This window comes from Haemaphysalis longicornis, unplaced genomic scaffold (genome assembly GCF_048455015.1).
Source record: "Haemaphysalis longicornis isolate Haplotype H1 unplaced genomic scaffold, Haemaphysalis longicornis Haplotype H1 scaffold_2, whole genome shotgun sequence".
NCBI lineage: Eukaryota > Metazoa > Arthropoda > Arachnida > Ixodida > Ixodidae > Haemaphysalis > Haemaphysalis longicornis.
Window position 1 is genome coordinate 106,561,719 of NW_027526295.1, and position 23,720 is coordinate 106,585,438.

The 23,720-nt window shown below is 45.5% G+C and overlaps 1 protein-coding gene across 2 annotated transcripts in view; it reads left to right on the forward strand.

Moving 5' to 3' along the window:
* LOC144169107 (acetylcholinesterase-like) overlaps positions 1 to 23,720 on the forward strand; it is a 63,258-nt gene that overhangs the window by 19,009 nt on the left and 20,529 nt on the right. For both annotated transcript variants that reach the window (XM_077698127.1, XM_077698126.1), the window contains exon 2: positions 492 to 2,029. In XM_077698127.1, coding sequence (XP_077554253.1) covers positions 501 to 2,029 — 1,529 coding nt within the window. In that variant the 5' untranslated portion in view covers positions 492 to 500. The remainder of the gene's footprint in view (positions 1 to 491; positions 2,030 to 23,720) is intronic.

The window sequence follows — 23,720 nt, forward strand, 5'->3', positions numbered from 1 at the left end:
CATCTCCAATATTATCTCACAGGCTCCAAAGCTGTCGTTGAACAAACACTGCCAGGGTTTTAGTTTAAATGCAGTTGATTGGCAAGGGATTTTATTATCATAGAGAGTGACTGAATGAACATAAAGTCAACACTAGCATAGACTCGGCAAAAATAATTATTTTGTAGGCTCAGATAACATAAAGCGCACTAAGAATTTGTGTGACGTTAATATCGTAGCTGACGCATCGCCTGCGAAGTCCTAATCGTCGTTTTTCACTTGTGCAGTATATATTTAAATATTAGGTTTGTAAACGGCCCAATGGAGAATCCAAAAAGGCTTCTAAGAAATAATTTCAGAGTCCCTTACGACGTAAGCAGGTTTGTAAACACAGTGTTCACCTATGGAGTTACGCCCTGATGAGCTTTAGTTTTATGTAAGAACAGCCTGAAATATTGTCGCCCTGGAAAAACACGAGGCTAACCAGCGGAATTTTTATCTCTTCATTGCAGAGACTCGATATGCTCTGGAAGAAATGGGAACTCCACTGTTGGATCGTGGTCGCCAAGATAACAATTAACGTCATTTTTTTACCCTTGCTTTGTGCTGGCGCTGAGGACAACGATTCGTTAGTTGTGGTGACAACAAATGGTTCCGTTAGAGGGTTCATAAGAAATCATACCTTCGGAAAATTAGTGCGCGTCTTTTACGGCATACCCTACGCGCAGCCACCTGTCGGGAACCTTCGATTCAGGAAGCCAGTACCAAAGATATCATGGTCTGGCATTCTCGACGCCACCATAAGGCCAAATTCATGCGTTCAAGCCCTAGATTGCATCTACGGAAATTTCAATGGAAGCATGATGTGGAACGCCAACACCAACATGAGCGAAGACTGTCTAAAACTAAACATCTGGACCCCTCATCCTGACCCAAACAACGTCGCCGTTCTTGTATGGATCTACGGTGGTGGTTTCTACAGCGGCACATCTACTCTAGACGTCTACGATGCTACCACGCTGGTGGCGAGGGAAAATGTCGTTGTGGTCTCAATGAACTACCGCGTCGCTTCTCTTGGCTTCCTATCGTTCGGAAACGATATGGTCCCTGGAAATGCGGGGCTATATGATCAGCACCTCGCACTAGGTTGGATAAAAGAAAATATCTGCGCATTTGGGGGTGATGAAAATCGTATTACGATCTTTGGTGAAAGCGCCGGTGCTGTTAGCGTTGGTTACCACCTCCTGTCACCTCTCTCCAGGCGGCTGTTTACTAGAGCAATCCTTCAAAGCGGATATGTTACAGCTCCTTGGGGCTTTCAGGACAACGCCACAGCTCGCAAGTCGGCTAAGGCGCTTGCTGAGGCTTTGAATTGTTCGACTGAACTAGACAATAGCACCCTGGAGTGTCTTCTCAAGAAAGATGCGAAACTAATCATAGAAAATGAAAGTGAGGTATGGGGGAGTGGTGTTGTGGAATTCCCGTTTGTTCCTGTGCAAGATGGCTTGTTAATCCCGAACTCAACGCTAGACATGTCTGTCGTAGGAACTTTTAATAATGAGACCAACGTCCTGCTTGGGTCGAACGCAAATGAGGGCTCCTATTTTCTGGAGTATTTCCTGGAACTACCAGCAACGGCGGACCCAGTAAATATCACTGAACAGAATTTTACTGCTGTCATCAGAGCTCTGAACCCAGTAAAGGGTGAACCTCCAATGAAAGATATATTGAAAATGTACGGAAATGTAACCAACTCGTCAACCGAAGAAAGGTTGAGTGTTTTGGACGCAATTGTGGGTGACTATCACTTCACCTGTCCCGTTGTGCAGTTAGCCGACCTTCTTAGCCAAGCCAAAGCGAGTGTTTACCAGTACTTCTTCAGCCACCGGTCTTCGAAGAATCCTTGGCCGAAGTGGATGGGAGTAATTCATGGAGAAGAAATAGGATTTGAATTCGGAGAACCATTTAACGCAAGTCTCAAGTACGAAGAGGTCGACAAGAACTTGAGTGACACCATTATGCAATACTGGGCTAATTTTTCAAAAACAGGGTGAGTGTAATAGTTCTTCACCTTTTTACATAATCACACGAAAGGTTTATTCCGGGATACACAAACATTTGAGTGACGCCATATCCGTCACGAAAATGACGCCAGTACAACGAAGCAAGCGGCCTGTAAAGGGTGCGCCCCTACACACAGGGTGTTCTTGCGGGGAAGCAACCTTTCTCTCCAAATAGTACGCGTTATTTAGTGTTGTTCGTTTTCAGGTTTTATATTTTTACACGAAAGCGTTTTATGCCGGGATACACCAAGATTTCAGTAACGTCATATCCGCACGGAAATGACACCAGTTTGTTTTTGCCGAAGCGACCCGCAAGAAGGACGTCGTTCGCCAAGCACTCCCACGAGACTGCCGCCGACCCGCAAAATCATGCTCAGCGGCAGATTTCACTGCGCATTTAACTTTCATGTTTTACCGATTATTGTGAGAGAGGAATCAACCCCATATTGTGCATCACACTAGGTGTTTGGCACCATGGTTCCAAACCAGGGCGCATTATCGAGGTCATGCGTGTTGTACGCCACAGAAGTAAAGGAAGAATGGAACGTTAAGATGATGTTGGGGGGAAGGGCATCGAGTAAACACTCGTGCTAAATCATTTTATTGTCATGTATTACCGCAGATATGGCCGCAGCCGAAAAAATTTCTTTAGGTATAGGTGCATAACCTGCCCTCCCGCCAAACTTCATTACTCTCCTACAGTTCTTGCCCGTCAACGATCATTAAGTTAAAAAAACGCAGAGACGGTTTAAAGGATCAACACTTGCGTGCAGAGAAGAAATGATAACTAAGCGATGATACAAATTGTTGATCCCGTCCTTACTTCCTTATTTATTTCGTCAAACATCTGTTGAGCTGATGGACTTGGCCAAACTTTCATAAAAGTTGAAATATGGTACTTCACGTTCTCCTGCGATGCTACTGTTATTGTTCTAGTAGCGTGGTATATAATTGTTGTTTTCAATGGTCTGTCCTCTAAACCCCAGCGGTAATTCAACAGAAAGCCAGCGCAGCTCTTTAAACAAATAGCTGTTGATGTCTCCAGTGGCCGTATCTACTGAGAACAAAGCTTAACACACAATTGTTCAAACCGCGGGGAAAAATATACCCGATGGCATTGTTGTGGTAGTGCACTGCAAATATAGTACATGATTGCTGTATAATTGTGATTGTGGTTCCTGGTTTCTGCGACATTGCGTTCATTGGAAGATTGTGAGGTGATGATGCAGCGAAATTATGGTAAGTAGATATGACATAACGATGCTATCACATGGTGGTAGTGAAGGATCGCAAATAACAATGGTACCGAATTAGGATGAATATTGGGTTACGATGTGACCAAGTGTGGTGCTCCGCGTTCGCTGGCCATAATGCTTTTATGTGGATTCCTTGTGTGCCTGAGAATGATCTGAAGCTCTTGCCCGGATTATGCTTACTGTGTGCGACGCCAGTCGCAAATCTGGCATGCCCTTGGTTGTATAGTGTCCTCTCAGCAAGGTCCGTATGACTAACGCCCATAACCCCCGTTTGTTTTTATACTTTACCTAAGCTTCGACGTGTTGTCTTTTTCGCAAAAGCTCTACAGCCCTCTTGTGGCGGCGTGTTGGTCATTGAAAACAGGAATACCACCCATCTTAAAATGCACGGGGGCAACTGGAGAAGTAATCGGGTGCGATCATCTTTGTTAATGTCCCTTGCAACAAAACAAAAACAGCGTTCAGGACGGGACGAAGAATGAGGCTACGCACACATAGCGCTATGAGTGTGTACTTTTTTCTTTCGTCCCGTCGCGAGGACTGCTTTTGTTTTAATGTTATGAAACAACAAGCCGAAAGTCTTCTATGGCTTCAGCTAATGTCCCTTGTGTCATAGGCACCTGTTGCAGTCCTTGTGACACTCGCGTGGACTTTGTCGCCGCTTTAAATGACGGCATTGATATAGCCCAAATACAGTGACTGCATCGTAGTTGTCACTACGATGTTATTTAAACTTCATTGGGAGTAGGACCACACACCTGTTCTGTTACCGCGCAGAATACTTAGCTTGATTGTAGTATTTTCTTCGCACTTTTGAAGATCATCACCACAATCAAACGTAAGGTAAACTCACGCGCGCAAAAACGTTTTTGCAGTATTTTCCATCTAATTGATTAATGCGACAGCAATAGAACGCCCAACAAAACAAAACAGAAATTATAACCCGTATATTGCTCTTCACCCGCCAAGGTGATGTAAATTAAGAGCGTCAAAATGCTTATTAAAATGTGCTACCCAGATATAGGGCAAATGTAAGGTGGCACCTAAGTTTTTCGTTTTTTTGTGAGAATATGTCAGCGCCATTTCCCGTTTGGCTGGGTATTTTAATGCACTGCAGAAAGTAATTGGTGATTTCACCATAATTAAGTTACCCCAGGTGACCTTCCCAATTCCTGGGCAATCGTTGTAAGTGGGGATGAGAAAACTATTATTGGCAGCGCAGCAAAATGAGAATTGGGCAATTTGCAATGAGCTTCCCACACATGCTGTCGTATTCACTGCTCGGTTTCTCAAGTGGGTACATATGAATTCCGGGTGGATATGGTGACGTCGCATGCAAAGTAAAATGTATTAACCCGCCGAGAGCTTCCTAAGGATGTTGCTATGTGCGCTGCGACGCTTTGTTTCGAAGCGCAGGCTCGGCCCTTCCGGTACGATGCAGGTTAACTCAGTTATAGGCTCCTCCTGGCACCTAAACCGACCTGAAAGGTACTAAATCACTCTTTATTACTTAAATAATGTGTAGAAATGCTGATAAAGCATTACTGCTATAAAAAATGTTTGAAATAAAAGGAACGAACAACTACTTGGACTAGAACGCAGGATTTCAAAGATTTTTCAAAGATTTTATTTCCTCAGAAGTACGAGAAGGCAGGCTGGGACTAAAGGCTACAAAGCCTGACAGAGGCCCCAGCCCCCTTTGGTACAGTACAATGATGAGGCAAAATCAAACAAGCTAGAAATTCTAATGGGAGTTACAAAACTACAAGCAACATGTAGAGCACAAGACATTACAGAACAATATTGCGAAGGTACAGTAACGTACATTGGAGTACAAAGGAGTAAATTAAAACAAAATACAAGTGCACAATCAGAGTACAACTATGATTGAGTTCTAAAGATAGACACAATTACAAAACCTGCGTATTTAACAGGTCTAGACGACATCCACAGTTCTAGCAATTGAAGCAGATAATCTGATTTAAGAGGTATTCTTTCGCCTGTATTTTAAATATGTTTTTACTGCATTTGAAATCAATGTGGTCTCCAACTTTGTTGAGTATGTGGGTGTGTTGAAACAGAGAAGACTGCCTGCCGTAGTTTGTTCGCAATTTCGGTGTATGTATTTTGGCACACCTAAGAGGGTATATACTGCTATTGTCGTTATGTTTGCCATGGAGATTTTCTTTGTGTATAGTTTGTAAAAGCTTTATATAATAAATTTGGTCAGCCTTAAACATACTATACTGAACAAATAGTGGGCCCGTTCTGAAGTCGGCATAGTGCCCGTGAAAATTGGCAAATAGACGGAGAACGCTTTGCTGTAAGACTATCAGCCGTTTGTAATTTGTTTTGTTTGTTGTTCCCCACGCTAATATCCCGTAGCAAAGCCTGGAATAGACAAGAGTGCTATAAAGCTGTGTTTTCAATCAAAGCGGTATTAAGCCTCTCAATCTGTAGAGAACGCCAGTATTTTTTTGAAATTTCATTGGCTAAGTATTCTACATAAGGATGCCAAGATAATTCTTTATGAAACCATACTCCTACGAACTTCTGTTCTTTGACTTGGTTGATCATATTGCCCCGATATTCAATATGAATGCCTTGATCTATCTTCTTATTATTTGGTCCAAAAATGATATAGGTAGTCTTCGATGCGTTTAGCTGTAAGGTATTTTCGTGCAACCACTTTGACAACCTTTCTAAATACCTATTTACTTCATACTGTAGTTCTCTTATACTGCTACCGGAGAAAAATACGTTAGTGTCATCTGCATACATGGCTATCTGGGGTGTACAAGGTATGTTTGGAATATCATTCACATATATTAAGAATAGCAACGGTCCTAGCTTTGACCCTTGCGGTACACTCTGTTCTTTTGCCAATAACTTCGATGAAATACCGTTAAATCCAGCAAATTGCTCTCTATTACTTAAATAGCTCCTTAATAGGTCAGCCGCTTTTGCGCGTATTCCTAATTTGTTATTTTCTTAGCAATATTTCATGATTGATAGAGTCAATTGCTTTTTGTAGGTCCACGAATAACCCGAGTGTAAATTTCTTTCCCTCTATATTTTGTATTATACTGTCCTTAATATTAAGCAGAGCTTCCTGCGTTGACTTGCTTTTAAATGCAGAGCATTTCTTAGTCTCGCCTGTTCCTGCGTCGGACGGCGTCCACAGCTCCGCGTCCGCAGCAGGTGCGCCTCTCCTTCCCTCCTCTCTCTCAACAGCAGCTGGCGCGCGCATACGTCGTAGTCAGCCCGTTCGCTCCGTCGCGGTCTCGGCGTAACAGGTGCGTGATAGCAGCGCGGTGGGGCGTGGAAAGGCGCGCGCTGCTTGCGCATGCGCGCTCTCCCCCCCGTACTGCTCTCCCTCTACTGCGCGCGCTGCAAATATAGCGGCTAGCGGTCGCTCGTGTTTCAGTAGAGAGTTTTAGCATAGCGGCTCCCGTACGCTACGCTAAGGTTAGCGGGTAGCGGGACCGGACTGCGCATGCGCGCGCGGGGAGTGCGAGGACGTTCCCTCTCAGCGGAGGGAAAGAGCGGGCATGGCGAAGGCAGGCCGCGCGGAACTAATCCACCCCACCGTGACGAATTTGCTCTCCCCAGTCGCGCCCCGCTACCCGCCACCGTAGCGTTAGCGGACGGAGGACGCTATGCTAAAACTCTCTAGTAACTGCGTTGCTCCTTCCTTCCTTGGTTGACGCTCGTGCCCACGTTTACTCGTGTCTGCTACTCCAGCATCACGGAAGAAGCGATGGAAGCAATACTGCCTTCAATCAGTACTGAGGCCCCAATGCTCTGCATTTACTCGTGTTCCCCTCGCGAGAAGGCGCGTGAATTTTTTTTTGAAAGCCGTACTGATACGGTGAAATGACCTTGTTTGTGTTAAAAAAGTTTGTTAATCTATTATGTATTACATCTTCAAATATTTTTGAAAAGACAGTCAGCACAGAGATTGGCCTGTAATTGGACAACTGGTCATCTCCACCACCTTTGTGAATTGGCCTAACTCGTGCTACTTTCAATTTTTGAGGAAAAAGTCCAGTAGATGATGTCAAAATATTAATAAAAGCTAAAACTCCACTAATTTCAGAAGCTATGTGTTTAACAAGAAGTGGGGCAATACCATCGATGCCAGATGCGACGTTGTTTTTAAGTTTAAGAATAAAAGTTTGCACCTCACTCTTGTTTGTCGGACTTAATAAGATAGTTTGAAAGTTGTGACTGTTCCAGTATAGCGCTACTTTTATCTTCATCGACATCGGAAATGTAAGCCCCTGCTTTGATGAAATGCCTATTCATTGCGATTGCCATTTCGGCTGATTCTGCCCGTCTACCGTTCAAGGGAGCAACATGCGACTGCGTGCTCGTATTGCGGCCTGTTATCACATTCACTGTTTCCTAATCTTTTTTGAATGATTACGTATATCCTCGAAGAGGCGTTCATAGTATCTGAGCTTGGCAGTTTTCAGTTAGCTCTGCACTTTGTTTCTATATTTTGTGAATTCTAGAAGCAGGTTAGGGTCATGGGTTCGCAAAAAAGAGTGATACATTGAGTTTTTCTTTTTAATTCGTTTAAGAAGTTGTTGATCTATCCAGGGCTTTCGCACCTTTCGGGAATTTTTTCGTTGTGCAACTGGTTGAAACGCCAAGTCGTAGCATGCCGGTATGTACCTCAAAAATTGGCCATAAGCTTTGTTTGAGTCCTTTTGAGCGACAACTTCCTTCAAGTCGAAAACTCTGACAAGGTCTCTAAATTGCTCCCGTCCCGAACTGGTTATTCTACGCCGAAACTTTCTGTCACAAGTATTGCCGCTTATAGTAACCTTTGTGTTGGCAGAACAAAATACTGGTAAATGATTACTAAGATCAGCGGAAAGCACGCCAGCCTGAATCTTATCTATGTTGATATTAGAAAGACCGATATCTAGCAGGGTAGCACTACTGGAAGATACCCTAGTCGGTAGTTCTACGAGGTTTGTGCATGCATGGCATGCCAGTACGTTTTTTTTATTTCCAGAGACCAGTTATCCGCTGAGCTCATGTCTATATTGTTATACCCCATATAATACAAGAGTTGTTATTACTGCTACCAAACTGAAGGAGTCGTTCAAGAAAAATGCTAACGCTTTGCCTGTCACCATTTGGGGTTCTATAGACCACAGACACTGTGGTCTTTCCCAAACGAATTGTTAAGCACTCAACATCGTTATTACTCCAATAAAAGTCGCCAATGATCGTATACGGTATGGATTCTTTAAGGTAAATTGCAACTCCACCCTCCCTCCTGGTCTATCTGAAAAGGTGTTTAGATCGGTATCCATTAACGAATGGAATCGAATCATTTTTAGTCAACCAAGTTTCTGAAAAGCACACCAGATCAAGTTCATTGTTAATTGTTTCAAAGAAGATATTATTGCCATCTAGCTTGTTTCTCATGCTCCTGGCATTTGTATGCATCAACGCTAGTTTACGACAACCGGTAAACGCATTGGAAAAACTGTCAATGTCATAATAAGATTTACCGCTTTTCGTAAGTGTCGTAATGAGAGGGAATTTTTAAAATAGCCTCTAATACTGCAGTCAGAGCTTTCCCGACCATAGCCCCCAAAGCCACTTTCCCGACATATTTCGCGTTTTGTGCTTCTTTCGCTCTGTCCTTTTGCATCGTTCAAATTTCGAAGCTATAGTCACTGCAGCAATAGCACGTACATACATGCAAAGATGGAAGCTCTTTTATGGCAGTTCGAAAATTCCCTACTGTGAGCCTACTCACACATTGACAAGAAGGTGCGTTCAGCCTCCTCCGCGACACGCTGGAGTTAAGTCGGGCAGGCGCGGGAGAAGAATGCAAGGCGCGTGTCAATGTCCCCGCCGCTGTCGTAGATGTGCTTAACAGTGAACGAGAATTTGCTCCAGAGCTGCTTTCTAAGCAATACAATTCCTAAAGCTGCCATGTTTACCGCAGGGGCTCAAGCGCTAGTTAATTTTAATTAATGACTGATCCAGACGACTGCGGCGCTGTTGAAGGCTAAACACCAGCCGGAGGAAGGTGAAATAAGAAGTGGCCGGTCTCCACTGACATACAATAGGGTTCCGAAGGAATTACCCCTCCGTTTTTAAGTTAGTGCATGACAGTCACTTCCTGTTGTATCTACGCCATCGGGTGGTTAGCTTCGAATAGCGCTGGAATTTTCGTGAGCAATCACTCTTTTTCCCGCTTAGCCGTCCTGTCCAAATGCCCGTTCGATCTATCGGCCCTTCTCTCTGTTAAGTTTGAATATCACGTTAGCGCTGCCAGTTCACCTGAGGAGGTGACCTTATGGTTAAGGGCCGAAACCCGCAAACCCATGTACGTCTCCTACGTCCACCTACGGGTAATGGTTGACACCCAAATGTGACATCCATGCTTTCTTAGGTAAATGCTATAGATTCTTGTCAAAAATAAGCAGAGTGGAATCGTTCAGCTCCGTTTAGCCAATCAACGCATCTATTAGTAATTGAATATTTTACTACGACAGGAAAAAGAGGTGAACTTGTGGTGCGTCTAGCTGGAATGTTTATTAAATACTATTCCGGGCTACACACAGCCAACAGCACTTTCGCTAAAACGTCTTTCAGCGAACAGATTTTTTGATGAAATGTTCACGTTTGGCTTCTCGGGGGATGCTGCGTATATGGGGCTAAGCCTCTTATGAGCTCGGGCTGTCCACGTGTCCTGTCGTCGTCGTTCCTTCATGTATTCACGGCACTAATACACCGGGACACTCGTTTTCTAACGCGTCGCGCTAGAACGTAACGGGACCTAAAAGAACACACCGGGACACCTGTTTTCCAATGTCCCGCGCTAGAACGCTTCGTGCTGCAAAGACAAGAGACTTTTACAGCGAAGCTGCATACCTATGCACACTAACGGTTTCATCTCTATGGAAAAAAAACGCAAGGCGCCAAGAATACACTTATACACCGCGTGTTTCGCCCTTGCCAAGGTTCAAGTCAGTGAAGATGGCCCGAGATTATTTCATGAAGTGAAGAAAGAAGCACGTCAGTGACGCTTCCGCGTTAAATCCAACTGTATGCTTCAGATGTTCAGACATAGTTACAAAATCGCAGGACTCGTAGTACTATCAAAAGCTGCTCCATATTTCGAATATTTTGAAACCAATTAAAGCGCTATACGGAAATTATGTTTTTAAAAAAGTTAGAGTTAGATTTTAAAATGTACGAATCGATAGCTTTAATTCGACGTCGAGCGAGCGTTCCTAACAGTTCTGCCTGTTAGCACTTATGGCTTCTAAGCACTTAAGAACAGCGAAGAGGGCAAAGTTAGCTGGAACCCTTTTTAATTGCAGCAGCAGGGGAGAGGCAGAAGAGATCTGGCCTACGTTGCTTAAAGGAGCCATGAACACAAAACGCAATTTGGATTTATTCGAAAGACTGCTTAGTCCCGATAACAATGATACCAATATCATCGCAATCTTCGAACAAATAACGGAGATATTAAAGAAAACGTGTGAAGCAGTCGCGAGCCCCTAGCCAATTTGCTGCAACTTTTCTATGACGTCACGGAACCTTGTTTGTGCGATTGGCGGTCGCCTAACTCACCTGTCGCGACGACACATGCTTGGACGTCTTTAATGGGGTCTCTAGTTTCATTTGACCGCATGACTTGAATGCTAACGTGCAGTTAACGCACTGAAAATTATGTTTTATTGTTGGCCCGTATGACGTCATTCTTGCTTATAACACGCCAATGAGGCGCGAAATTTGAAAGTTTTTAAATAATTCTAGCTTTTTTTCCGTTAAAAACATGTTTTGTGTGTGTAATGGAGCTGATAGAGATACTGAATTCTAGTTCTTTCAAATTAAACGATGTTGTATTGTCTCTTCGTCGCTCCTTTAAGATATGGTCGTGAAATATTCCGGCTGCAGCGTGTTGGTTAGCTGGTGCAAGATTGCGGCAATGTCATTGTTTGAAACTGTTTATTGTATGACGTTGTGAAAGGGCTGACCTTCCCTGTTATTAAAGACGATAGCCTTTCTTGGGCTACCAAACGCAGAAATTTTGGTCTGTCTGTCTGTCTGTCTGTCTGTCTGTCTGTCTGTCTGTCTGTCTGTCTGTCTGTCTGTCTGTCTGTCTGTCTGTCTGTCTGTCTGTCTGTCTGTCTGTCTGTCTGTCTGTCTGTCTATGACTCAATTCAGCCAGACGGCCAAAGTGAAACAAAAGCTGCGCAATTGTCTAATATACTCACCGCAAAATCTAAACGTCTCAGTCCGATGTCAATGTTCATAGTTGTCAACATTCTTGACGAAGAACAAGACATTACGGAAATATGGCAGTAAATTAGTGCATAAGTGATATTTGCAGTGTCCCTTTATTGAAAAAATAAGGATGCTTGGTTTTTGCGATAGCAAACGAAATGCTGCATCAACGGCAGAAAACCGTCGTCTGCTATGGCCCGCGCTACCTACTCGCGGCATTCAAGAAATCAAACGGCAATAGCAACAAAAGGTTCCACTAGAGGGGATCCATGATCCGCTTGGAACTCTCGTGGAGTAGGGCAACGCGGTTCTGTAAAGGCTGTAGGGGGGTGCCTCAATTCTCGTGCGTCTCCGCCGCACGGCAGCGCTGGCAGCGGGACACTCGACTCGGAGCAGTAGAACGCGGTAAATTTAAATTTACTTGAGAAAACCTCTAGCGTGTTATTTTGGGTGCAACGAGACGGGAGAAGAACAGCATGAGAGGTGAGCGAGAAAGAGAAGGGAGGCATTTACTTGGTAGGGGCGCCAGTCGACTACCGTCTGTCATCGACATTTGCAAAGAAAAAAGCCGATACCCGGCCATTTTTATGAGATATAGAGGGGAGATCTTTACTGAGTGAGGTGTAGTTGGATTTGAGGCAATGGCGAAAACAGATAAAAGGAAGCATTTGGGGGAACCCCGAGTTGCGGGCCCAAAACGCAGCAGGTTATTCACTTGCCCTCTCAATCTTCTCACGCTCATGTTGAGGCACCACCGGATTTATAGATATCAACCTGCCCATGCGCGCCGATCCCGCGTGCCAGAATTGTTATTGCTTGTTTGGTTATTTTTTCCCTCCGAGGCTACTGCACCGGCTGGGCGGCATTTATACCCATTTCTCCGCTGTATACGGGTTTGCCCGCCCTGCCATCGTTGTTATTTTGTCTTTCTCTGTGTCCGTGGTGCTCAGTCTTAGCCGATTCACACCGGAGGAAGTGCACACCATCTGTGGGCTCGACGGTGTGCTGAAATGAGCATTTTTAACGCGAAATTGTTACTTCCCTAGGCTGGCAAAAGCGCGCATTCGGCCGGCGTCCACCCAACGCGCACCCACCTGGTCATCCGCAAAAAACTGTCCAGAGTTGCTAACACTCGCCTACTGCGTTCACTGGCGTTGCACACCGTGGAAAAACATTGGACGCCATGAGCGCGCGTACATCTGAAAGAATAAAACCCAAAAAATGTTGAGCCCGTTTCAACAATAAAAATTAAGAGAAAATGATCACAAAGAAGCACTTTGCGCGCATTCTACGCATAGCACGAGCATAAAAAAAGAGCGTGCGTCAGAAATTTTCCGGCACAGTCTTGGTTGCTCTGTGTTGACAAGTAATCACAGCGCGAAAGACGGAACAGACAGAACAATAACCACAGGCACAGGACAGGGGCGTCAGGAAGTGCATACCACCGGCATGAATAGCGAGGTTTTAGGTTATAGTCAACGAAGGCAGGAGGTTCGGCGGCAAACCTAGCCAAAGGAAGAGCTTTCCCGTAAGGATATCCTGAAAGATCCTGCAAGTTTTTTTGCATCGTACTTTCAGTGAACATATCGTACGTGATGGTGTTTGTCGCCTCCAGCTGAGCAGGCCCGGCAGGCGCCTGTGAAGGCAATTCCTTTTCACCATGTTCCGATTGCTTTGGTAGGAGTGCAGCGGCTCACAAGGATATTCCAAAAATAATTGTGGTTCTCAGAGCAAGCATGTGCCGGGAACGGCTGCCATATCCAAGTTTGCCGTTTGTTAGGCTTGTAAGCCAATCCGACGGAGCGCCTACGAAGGTGTCGCTTTGTTATGGTGAAAATGCCGCAGCTGCTAAAAAGCTTGCCGTCGATTATGTTCTCTTCGCTGGAAAAACATTGATTTCATTTCATTTCATTTTATTTAGTTGCTCCTTAAAGGCCCGAAGACATTACATAAGGGGGGGGGGGGGGGGAGGTGCTTGCGCAAAGGTATAAAATACATACAGTGAAAACAACAACAAGAACACAATAAAAATCAACATCAGTTGGGAATACCGAAACTATTGCGAATACGATGAAGTGGGGAGAATAAAAGAAAAAAAAACACACTATAATTTGAAAAATCGATTTGGCAGGAGTATCACGTTAAGGCTGAAACGTTCGTCGTGTCAAGTTTTTTGCCGAATATTTTGCGGTTAGAACCCGAAGCTATGTTATTGGGTAGTGAATTCCAAATTTCTATTGCGTGAGGAAAGAAAGAACAATTCATTGATAATGTACGGAACTTGATTCTAAATAATGGGTGACTGTGGTTAAGACCGGCAGAAGCTCTTGATGGGGCGGTTAAAAAGCATGTCGTGATTGTGACGGGTAGTAATAGTTGTGTAGAAGGCATTATGCTTTCACGCAAGAATGACGGCTCTTTTACGCACAGAATGGCGCTGTTAGAGTGTTTATACGAATTCTAGGCTTTGTGAATATTTCGACGGGCATAGACGTGCTTCACGTGAAAAGAAAGCTCCTCGACGTAAAGTGACAGTAGACAAAATGTCCACATGCTTAAGTAAACGAAACACCACGAAAATAAAGAATGCCAGTCAAGGAGGCGGATATGGTAGCAGTGTGGTTTACTTGTGTATGATGACGTTTGCACAGGTAAGAAACGTTCCTAGTTATAACCGTGATTTCTCGTGGCTGACCGGTTTTATAGGTAGTTATCGGTGCAATCAGCATTGATTGGTACGACCGCTACTTTTATTGCGAGCAGTCGCAGGTCCCACTGCAGCGAAGGTAAGCTGGCGAGTTTGGGGGTTAAACGCAGCCCCCCCCCCCCCCTGACGGAGGGCGCCGTCCCTATTTGTCATTTTTGGCACGCTGGCTGCCATTGTCAACGGCTGCGAGGGGCAGGTCCCTATCCATAAAGCCAGTCGTAGTTGAGGTCACAATTTAAACCACAAAGGGAGGATTCTGTGGCAGCAATGAGTGTCGAGATCTGGAGTCTCTCATTTGTAATGGTTGCTTGCAAACGTTCCGTCCACCTATCTTCTAAAATCACATAGCTCGAAATTGAGCTGAAACGCCTTAGGGCTGTCCGTCGGCACGCCGAACGAAGATAAGACGAGCAAAGTCTGTTGAAGATTTGAGGGATGCTAGAGGAACACAGAAGAAGATACAGCGCCCCATTATCCAAGTGCAAACACAAATGTGTAAGTCCTTTTGTTAAGCGTTCAACCATCGCACGCTTTTGGCTGGAATACAGAGAACTGTGCGAGTGCTGATGACCCTCGTACACCAGCGCTCACCATTCAAGGCTTTGGCAATTCACCAGAAGCGCTGAGAGCTCGAAGTAGCAGTGGAATTCTGCTTTCGGATCGCCAATGAAACACGTCCTTCTGCTTCGTCACTCGCCAGTGACAATCCCACATCGCGGTTCCTTGGATGAACGTCCCGCTCTGATGAAAGAACTGGAGGCGGTATTGGCTCTGTGCAAGCGATCGGCATCGTACGAGACCGTTGAAATCAACTATACCGCTCTGTCACCTTGGCAGCGACGCCTTGTACGCCATTTCGAAATATTTCTACGAACTATGACGTGATCGTATAATTGCTGAAAAATTAACTTCCAGCCGACTTGTTCCTCTTCTGAAACCTGGAATATCTCTGCAAGACCCGGCGGCGTACCGACCGATGGCACTTGCCAGTTGCGTTGGAAAGCTTATGGAACGAGTTATCCTTGCACGTCTGGAGCAGTTCCTCGAGAACAGCTAGCTACGTCTACCTTTCAGGCATGGTTGGTTTACTTTGTGGGGCAGCAGAGACGCGTCAAGAGCATATGCGCTGCGCTGTTCCTTGACGTTAAAGGGACCCTGAAATACTCTTCGTGCAGTGCAAGTAAACCTGCGCGACGTTACGATTAGACTTCCAGGAACACCCGAGCCAAATATTACATGTGCACGTGAAGCGGTAAGCGCGCAAATCGCCGTGAAAGACGCGGAAAAACCAACCGCTCTCTTTTCAATTCTCCTCATTATGCACCCCTGGCATGGCCTCTGCGACGTCAATCAGGCCATGGCTGTGCTGGCTGTCCTATTGGCTGTCGCCGGTCAACTTCGCGGCTAAATTCTGGCATTTCCTGTGACGATCAGCCGTCGTCGGTGCTGTGTATAAACCTCTTCTATGTCTGAAGCTGTCCGAATGCTTTTGGTGTTTCTTTTGTTTTGAGTGCGCGCGGAGTTTGAGTGACGAACTAAATATTCCACTTTAAACGAGCCCACTCCACAACAAACGTTTATTGCTCCAGAAAAGCCCTACCAGCCTGAGCGCTTGCTTGCGGGCAGGCCACCACGCCTGCTTTTTTGTGGCACCAGACCGGAAATAGACCCGTCTACGTTGCGGGGAAAAGGACGAAACTCCCCGGCCTGTGACATATCGAAGGCCGCCGAACAGAAAGCCGCGCGCCGCTCCCCTCTCCGGGAGAGAGCGCGCAGCTTTCGTCGCGTTGTCCGCGGTTGAGTTCACAGAGGGAACATTTATGCGTGATTTTTCATCGCGCGTAGTTTCGGTGATAGTGAACGAGTTTTTGTAATTCTTGCGGGGGGAGATTGCTCGGACAATAGACTTTACTCCAAAATACATTCCGAGTAGTCGATGGTAAGTGTTGCAGGATTCCTTTAAAGGAGCGTATGGCGGCATGGAGCACGGCGCCATCTTAAAGCGCTACCGGCAGTGGGGCTTGGCGACCATGCCTACCGTGGGTGTGGATTTACCTCTCGGGAAGGTCATTCCTTGTAATGGCTGCAGATGGCCCTCCATCACTACACTATACCCACCGCGGTGTCCACCAAGGAGGCGGTTCAGCTTCACGTTGTTTAGCCTAACACTCGTCGACCTCGCAACCTCTCTTCCAAGAACTGTTCATTGGTCGATTTATGCAAATGGTATTTGCATCTGGGTAGATGGACTGACTCGATGGCACGTGCGGGCGTACCTTCAAACGGCTGCAGACTTTACCAATTTCTATCTGCATAGACAGGGGTTGGAAAAGTGAACAGCAAATGCACAGTACTTGAGTGTTCACGGACGCCTATGCATGCATGCCCTTTGCCAATTACTGGTGACAGGGTCTCTTGTGTGAAATGTTACAGGTTTTATGGCGTGGTTGTCGCCAGAGACGTTCCATGGAGTCCCCACGTATATTGCTTGAAGGAGAAGCTGCCTGCAGTGGCCCATATTCTCTAGTTCATTGGCGGAAAGACGTGAACAACGCCCACGAAGGCAATGTTGCAGCTATACAACGCACCATTCTTGGGCTCCCTACTGTACATCCTGCTTGTACTTTCCGGTACGTGCATGGAATACAAGCGCAAGCCCTCCGAACTTGCCTTACCTACCAAGGTGCACGCCAAGAGATTCAACCATTGCTGTGGCTCGTAATGTGATCACCCTTTGCGAAGTATGCGAGAATTGGTACACTCACGACGCATATTAGGAAGTTAACCAGACTGCCTGATCATCACCTTGCGAGTGTGCCTTCGAAACGCCCCCATGCATCTTTCGCCTTAGTTGTAGCTGCCCACATCACTAGCATTCCATCCAGCTATACGCGTGAGACGAGGCCGTTCCTCACGCTTTAGTGTACGTGGCAGCCTCGAGCATGCCTCAATATCCCAAGCTTAACGAAGAAGCGAGATTTTCCAATGCTAACACTACAGCTGCTAACTGTCATTCATCTCCACGAGAGATACAGTGACCGCACCGATATTTCCACTGATGTCTCTTTAAAAACACCTGGTTCTGCCGGCGCTGTGGATATACCAGGAATTTCTATGTCCATGAATTGAAAATAGCCCATCCCAGGACTTCCAGGGCTACAGAACTTCCCGCCATCTGTTTGACCTGCAGCGTACTATTGAGCGAACCGTATGCCGAAGATGGGCGGTCTTCTGCAACTCAAAGACTGCGCTCCAATCGCTCCAGTCAGCCCAGTGCCGTGGCATTCATTAACAGCTGCTGGCCGAGATAAGACTGTTGTGTGAAGGATCATGACATTGCGGGTCATGACAACCGGGTCCTGACATTGCCTCCCAGTCACTGCGCCATTGTCGGCAATGAAAGTTTCGGACTCTGCTGCCCGCTCGGCACAGAAAAAAAAATAGAGCCCATATCCATCCTATTATCCGGGACAGATGCAGCTATGACTCTGCGCAAACTTGCCCGGGGGACCACGGTAGCCAAATGGACTACCGAAGGGTTCACGTACGTTCGTATTAATGCGGTGGACCCGCATCTACAGCGTCCTCTTCCATTTTGCCTCCCACGGTATGATGCAACCGTTCTTCGTAGTTTCTGGCTGGGAGTCGCCTTCAAAAATGCTTACTCCTATTTGATCGGAATGGAAGTTAGCGTGTGAAGTCTGTGACACACCGGAGACCGTACGCCATATTGTATGCAAGTGTTCACATTTTTCATTGGCAAGAATACCTCTGCTTTACGGTAGCTAGACTCTCGCCGGCCATTGTCTGCGGAGAAACTCCTGGGCCACTGGCCTTCTCCGTCATCTACACACAAGGCGACAAAAGCGCTCGCTGTCAATTTTTTTACGTCTTTGGCAGAAAAGAATATGTCCGCTAGTCAGTTCCTTGACTCCTTCTCTCTTCTTCTAACTTTGCTCTATCGTATAATATCCCCCTTACGCCTGAGAACGCTTTTGTTGATACAACTAGGCTTCCTCCTTAGACAATACTCGTACGTGGAACGTTGCCATGTTCACGTATTAAAAATGGCCTCTCCGAACCCAACGATTTCTAGGACCATCGGCTGTATCGCTGGCCAGACCACAGCCATGGCCAGGTATTGTACAGGTGCTGGGGTCCCCTTTTTTATTTTTCAGAATTCTTTTCGACCAATAAATTCATTTACGGTATTATAAAGATTAAAGGTGTTACTTCCGCCAAATCTGCATTTTTGTGGTAATGCAGGGCGGCATAGTGTTGGGTAATTTCCGCTATTTTTCATTCGTATTCTAAACGGTCTTTGACGGGCTTTTTTCTTTTATTCTTCAGTTTTGGGTGAGATGTATAAGATGCATATTTGTGATTTTGTCAAATCACTTTTGTGATTTTTTTTACGTTTATTTTTCTTGTTTTTGAAAATTTTATTTGTTCAATTGTCTCTGTTTACGCTGTTATAACGATTAACGGTGTTGCCTCTGCCAAATCTGATTTTCGTGGAACTGCAGAGAGTTACATGGTTCTCTCATTTTCGCAAATTAAGAGCGACGCTGTTTAGCAAACAGTTATTCTGCGTGTCGCACTTAAATAATCAAGAAAACGCTAAGCCCTCGGGAATGCGTGCCGCGCGGCGACCACCTAACGTCCCCGGCGCGTGCTTGGCAATCCAAGCATGCCCAGTTAAGGAGATTCGCCAAGATTGCTGCGACAGCCCGGAAGCTAAATAACAAAGATAATTCCTAGCGCTTGTGTGTGCGTGCGTGCCTCAGGCGGCCACCCAGCGTTCCCAGCGGGCGTTTGTCAAAGTAATCATACCCCCTAAAGGATATTAGCCAAGATTGGCCAAAAAAAGTCCAGCGTTTGCCGTAATTGTGGCAACACTTGCTCGCAAGGAGAAAGACACGTCACAGCGTATGCCCACCCAAGGCAATGTCCAATGGTGATAACTTGCGAAAAAATGAAAAAGCTTGTCACATGTATCAACAATGACGTAGTAAAGGCCGTTGCGGCAGCGGAGACAAAGCAAATCGTATGCAATCGTTGACTTAAACCGTCGTGATGGTCTTGAAGGTTGCGTACATCTTCACCACATTCAACACTTACGCCTGAGTGTGAGCTTCCTTCATTCATTTTTATTTTAAACGTCATTTGGCGGTGTTATTTTCATTGTTATTTGGTGTGAGGGGGAGATTTATATTATGCTCATTTTTAGTTTCGTCAGATTACTCTTGCGAAATTTTTTTTTTGTATTTTTATTATTTTGGGGGGTTTTCAAAATTCTGATCGACTATTACGTCCATTCGCGCTATTAAGACGATTTTATTTCCCCCAGATCCTCTTTTTGTAAAAATGCAGGGCTTTGCGCGCTTCTCTCATTTGTCTATTTTTATTCGTATTTTGAACGTTCTTTCGCGCACTTTTTTTATATGCGGTTTCTTGGGAAAGGTGTGCATCAGGCATTTTTTTTTCGATACTTTTTCGGCAACCAACATCATTTCATTTCGTTTATTCCACCTTAAAGGCCCGAAGGCATTTCATAAGGGGGGCGGCGTTCAATGTATAATAAACAACGCAAGAAAACGCAAAGGGTACCAAGGGCAAACCTTAAGAGAACAATGATAATAGGAAGGTACAAAATTGAAAATACAAAGTAGACATTATCAAGAGCAATAAAGTAAATGTACAAAAAGTAAACTTTCAGAGAACAATGAAAACAGTTTATGCAGTACTTAACAAGTATTTTAAAAAAACTGGCAGGGGAACATCCCATTCAGTTAGATCGCGACATGTGAATTTTAAATTTATTTCGGAAACTTTGGCGGTTATTTCATGCGACTATATTATCAGGTCGCTTATTCCGCAGTTTTATCCCATTGGGAAAGAAGGACGTAACCATTGCAGAAGTGTGTGCGTTTATCGATTCGATAGGGTGGCTGTGGTTTATGCAGGCTGAAGTCTTTTGTGATGGTAGTAGGAGGACGTGCCTTGATTGAGGGCCATAATAGAAAGAACGCATAAAGACAAAATCTAGAAACGATACGACAAGACCCAAGCATGGTGTTGCCCGTTGTCCAGTTATGCAATTAAAACGAATATCTATGTTACATCCGCCGAATCTGCATTTTTATGGGAATGCAGGCCGTTACAAGGTCGTGGGTGTGGGTATACTCGGCAAAGAATGCTACGCATTAAACAGCTATGCATCTCATACATCACAACCAGAAACCAAAGGGGAAAAATAAAATGCCAAAAAATAGCGGCCTAAGTTGAAGAAAAAAGTCGTATCATGACCCACCGTGTAACGCCGTGCATTCGAACAAAAAAGCTTAATTGGCGAAGTGTCCGGAATAATTGTTATAATAACAAAAGGGAGATAACTGGTCAAACCTATCTAGAATACAAAATATAGGAAACCTGAAATAATTTTAAAACATAACTTACGAAACCACAAATCTGCCTATTATAACTTCAGCTAGAAAAGGAGGCCAGAAAGCCCCGGTGAAGCGCGACCAAAACAAACCAAAAATCGTCGAAAAAAGCAAACCGCATAAACCACTTTAGTCGCGCAAAAATGCATACTTATTCACCCAGTTCTTATAACAGAGTAAATAGAGGTACTAGATCGAAAAGAATAAAAAAGCACGCAATACAATACCAAAAAAATAGTGAAAATATCACTCATGAAGTCCAAAGAAAGACGATATCTTATATATCTGCAACGCTTAACTGAGACGAAAAAAACACAGTCAACAAGAGAACGACGGAAGCACAAATTAAAAATGATCAGAACAGACGAAGTGAGTAACGCCTGCATCCGCACAGAAATGAAACTTAACGAAGTGAACAATTTCATCCTTATAATAGTGGACGCGGGGATAATTGCCCGAACAGAATTTAAAAACAAAACTACGAAAGTAAAAAAAAAGCATGAAGTTTGTTTGCACGACCGGTAATTGTAGTTCAGAGCGCAGACGCTCCTATTAAATCCCTGCGTGGGCATTGCGGTGCACCTCCCAGCCTTCGTTTATTTTTCCGAATTCATCCCGTGTAGGAAACGACTACATTTGACCTGCAAGTGCGGCTGCTGCGGCCATTTGAGCACCTCCTTATTTGTTTGAATGTCCAACGCGTAGTGCCCTTCACCAACGTTTCTGCCTTATTAAATTTAATCCTTCCGAGCTGCTTCGCCACGAATGCAGCTTGGCTGAGTAGATTTCCGCCCGTTTTCTGTACACTGCCGTATAAAATATGATTGCAAAGAATGATTGATTGTTGGGTTTAACGCACCAACGCCACGCAAGCGATGAGGCGCACCGTATTGTAGGGCTCTGGATTAATTTTGATCACCTGGGGATCTTGAACGTGCGCCGAAATCTCGTACACACGGTCGTTTTTGTTTTCGCCTCCGTCAGAAAAGCGGCCTCCGAGGCCAAGAATCCAACCCGCAACCTCGTACTCAGCAGCGCAACGCCTTAGCCACTGAGCCACCGTGGTGGGTATGGGATTGCAAAGCGAGTGGTGCTTAACGCTTTCAGCACTGCAGTATCAAATGTAGGGCAAATCACGCATTTTACAATGTAAGTCAATGTGCAACGTGGTTGCGTGATGAGATTTTTCTCACACGAGATATTCGGGTGCAATGTTTCTGGAAGAGGAGCACACTTTGGCAGTGGAGTTTCTGTCCTTAAGGGCGGTATTGTGCGAAAACAGGCGTTGTCGTTGTTGCTGTTGTCCTGGAGAGAAAATTCCCACCCCACCTAAGAGCAAATCAAGCACAAGTTTTATTTCCTATGAGCATTAAACAAGGGTCATATCAGAAAGGGAGAATAAAAGTTTACTTATATGTCAGCTAGATTTTGAGAAATCGGCCAGCAGATCATGGGCTCTGAAAATGTCTTCGGGTGGATAGAGGGCCCAGAGTCGATTCTCCTGGTTGGAGCTGCGCAGTTCGGTCTCCCACTGCTCACTGTTATTATTACTGTTACGTGACTCAAGGACACAGGCAATGAGCCATGGAAGACACGAGCAATGTATTTACACGATGTACACAATGACGGCGATAAGGAAACCCGCGCAGATTGTTCTTACTTTCTTTTTCTCCGGAGATTGGGCACACACCTCTCAATTCTTCTCGTGACACATCCCCCTCGTCGAAAATGACCGTCTTTGTCGAGGCCGTAGTAAGTGTACAGATGCTATGAGGATGTGCAAGGAGACGAAAAATGGAGACGTCTTCGCCGGTACGGATGAGAATGATGGTTGTGGTGAGCACCGGCCGCGCAACAGTAAGTCCGCTGACGCACTGAGTGAACGTCCAAAGATCTCGGAGATGCGCTGGAGATCTTGGCGGTGGAGATATGTCATCTCCGGTTTAGGTCACGGCCAGTAATGTCAGTTGGTCTCGGCAGGTCATTCGCTGGGGACATGGAGCTGGGAAATGGGTAGGTCCATGGCTCACAGTGGCGGCGGCAGGAGGGAGGAGATTTTGAGCGAAGTTCATAAGCCAAGACGAAGCGAAGATGTGGGGCCAGGGTGGGAATGAACTCCACAGCCTCCACAAAAATACGTTACCTGACGGCATGACACAGGCATTGAAGCTTGGAAGATGCTAGCAATGTATTTACACCATGTACACGATAACGGCCATCAAAGAGCCCACGCAACTTGGGCTAATTCTGTTCTTCTCCTGAGGTTGGGCCAACAGATCTCGTCTTCTTCATCTTCCCGTGACAATATTGCGTTGTAGAGAGGCCATCTGCGGACATTGCCGCAGCGTGTATGCGAAGTCGCCTTATTCATGGCGCTTCTGTCCGATGGGAGCAACTACCTGGATAGAGTAGCTGTAGACAATCGGGACCAGATATTAGTTTGGATGAGTCGCCAGACCAAGGAGATTGTCGTTTAGTTACGCATGGATGCGCTTGTTGTAAGCTTCTTCGGGACAGCTGATAGTAATAGTGGACAGGATTCTATCCTTTCCCGGCAGCGAGGCAAATCCATCGTCTAAATGGACGTCCGCTCGGTCGTTCAAAAGTAGAGGGGCGTCGTCCGCGAAATAATTCCCGGCCAGGACCGAGTGGGTAGGGGTTCAGACGGGGCGTATCTTACTGGTCCGTTTTTCGGGGTCGAAGCCGATAGTCGAAATTGCGGGTGTCTTCTGAGAGATCTGCCATCGGGGGAAATTTAGGATTGCATACTTGTAGTCGCTTGCCACTGTTTTGAGTTTTGTGCAGGCTACCATCGCGAGTTGAATTGATGCTTCTTTCAACAGCACTCGATCGTGCGAAGAGAGCGGGAGGCGATAGAATTTTCCGAAATAATTTACTAGCCTAGTGACCATTGCGTCCTGCCTACAAGCGTCCGCCACGGCCGTGTGAGGAAAGTATCCACATTTAGGTGCATGTTTCTCGAAAAAGGGGAGGGGAATTA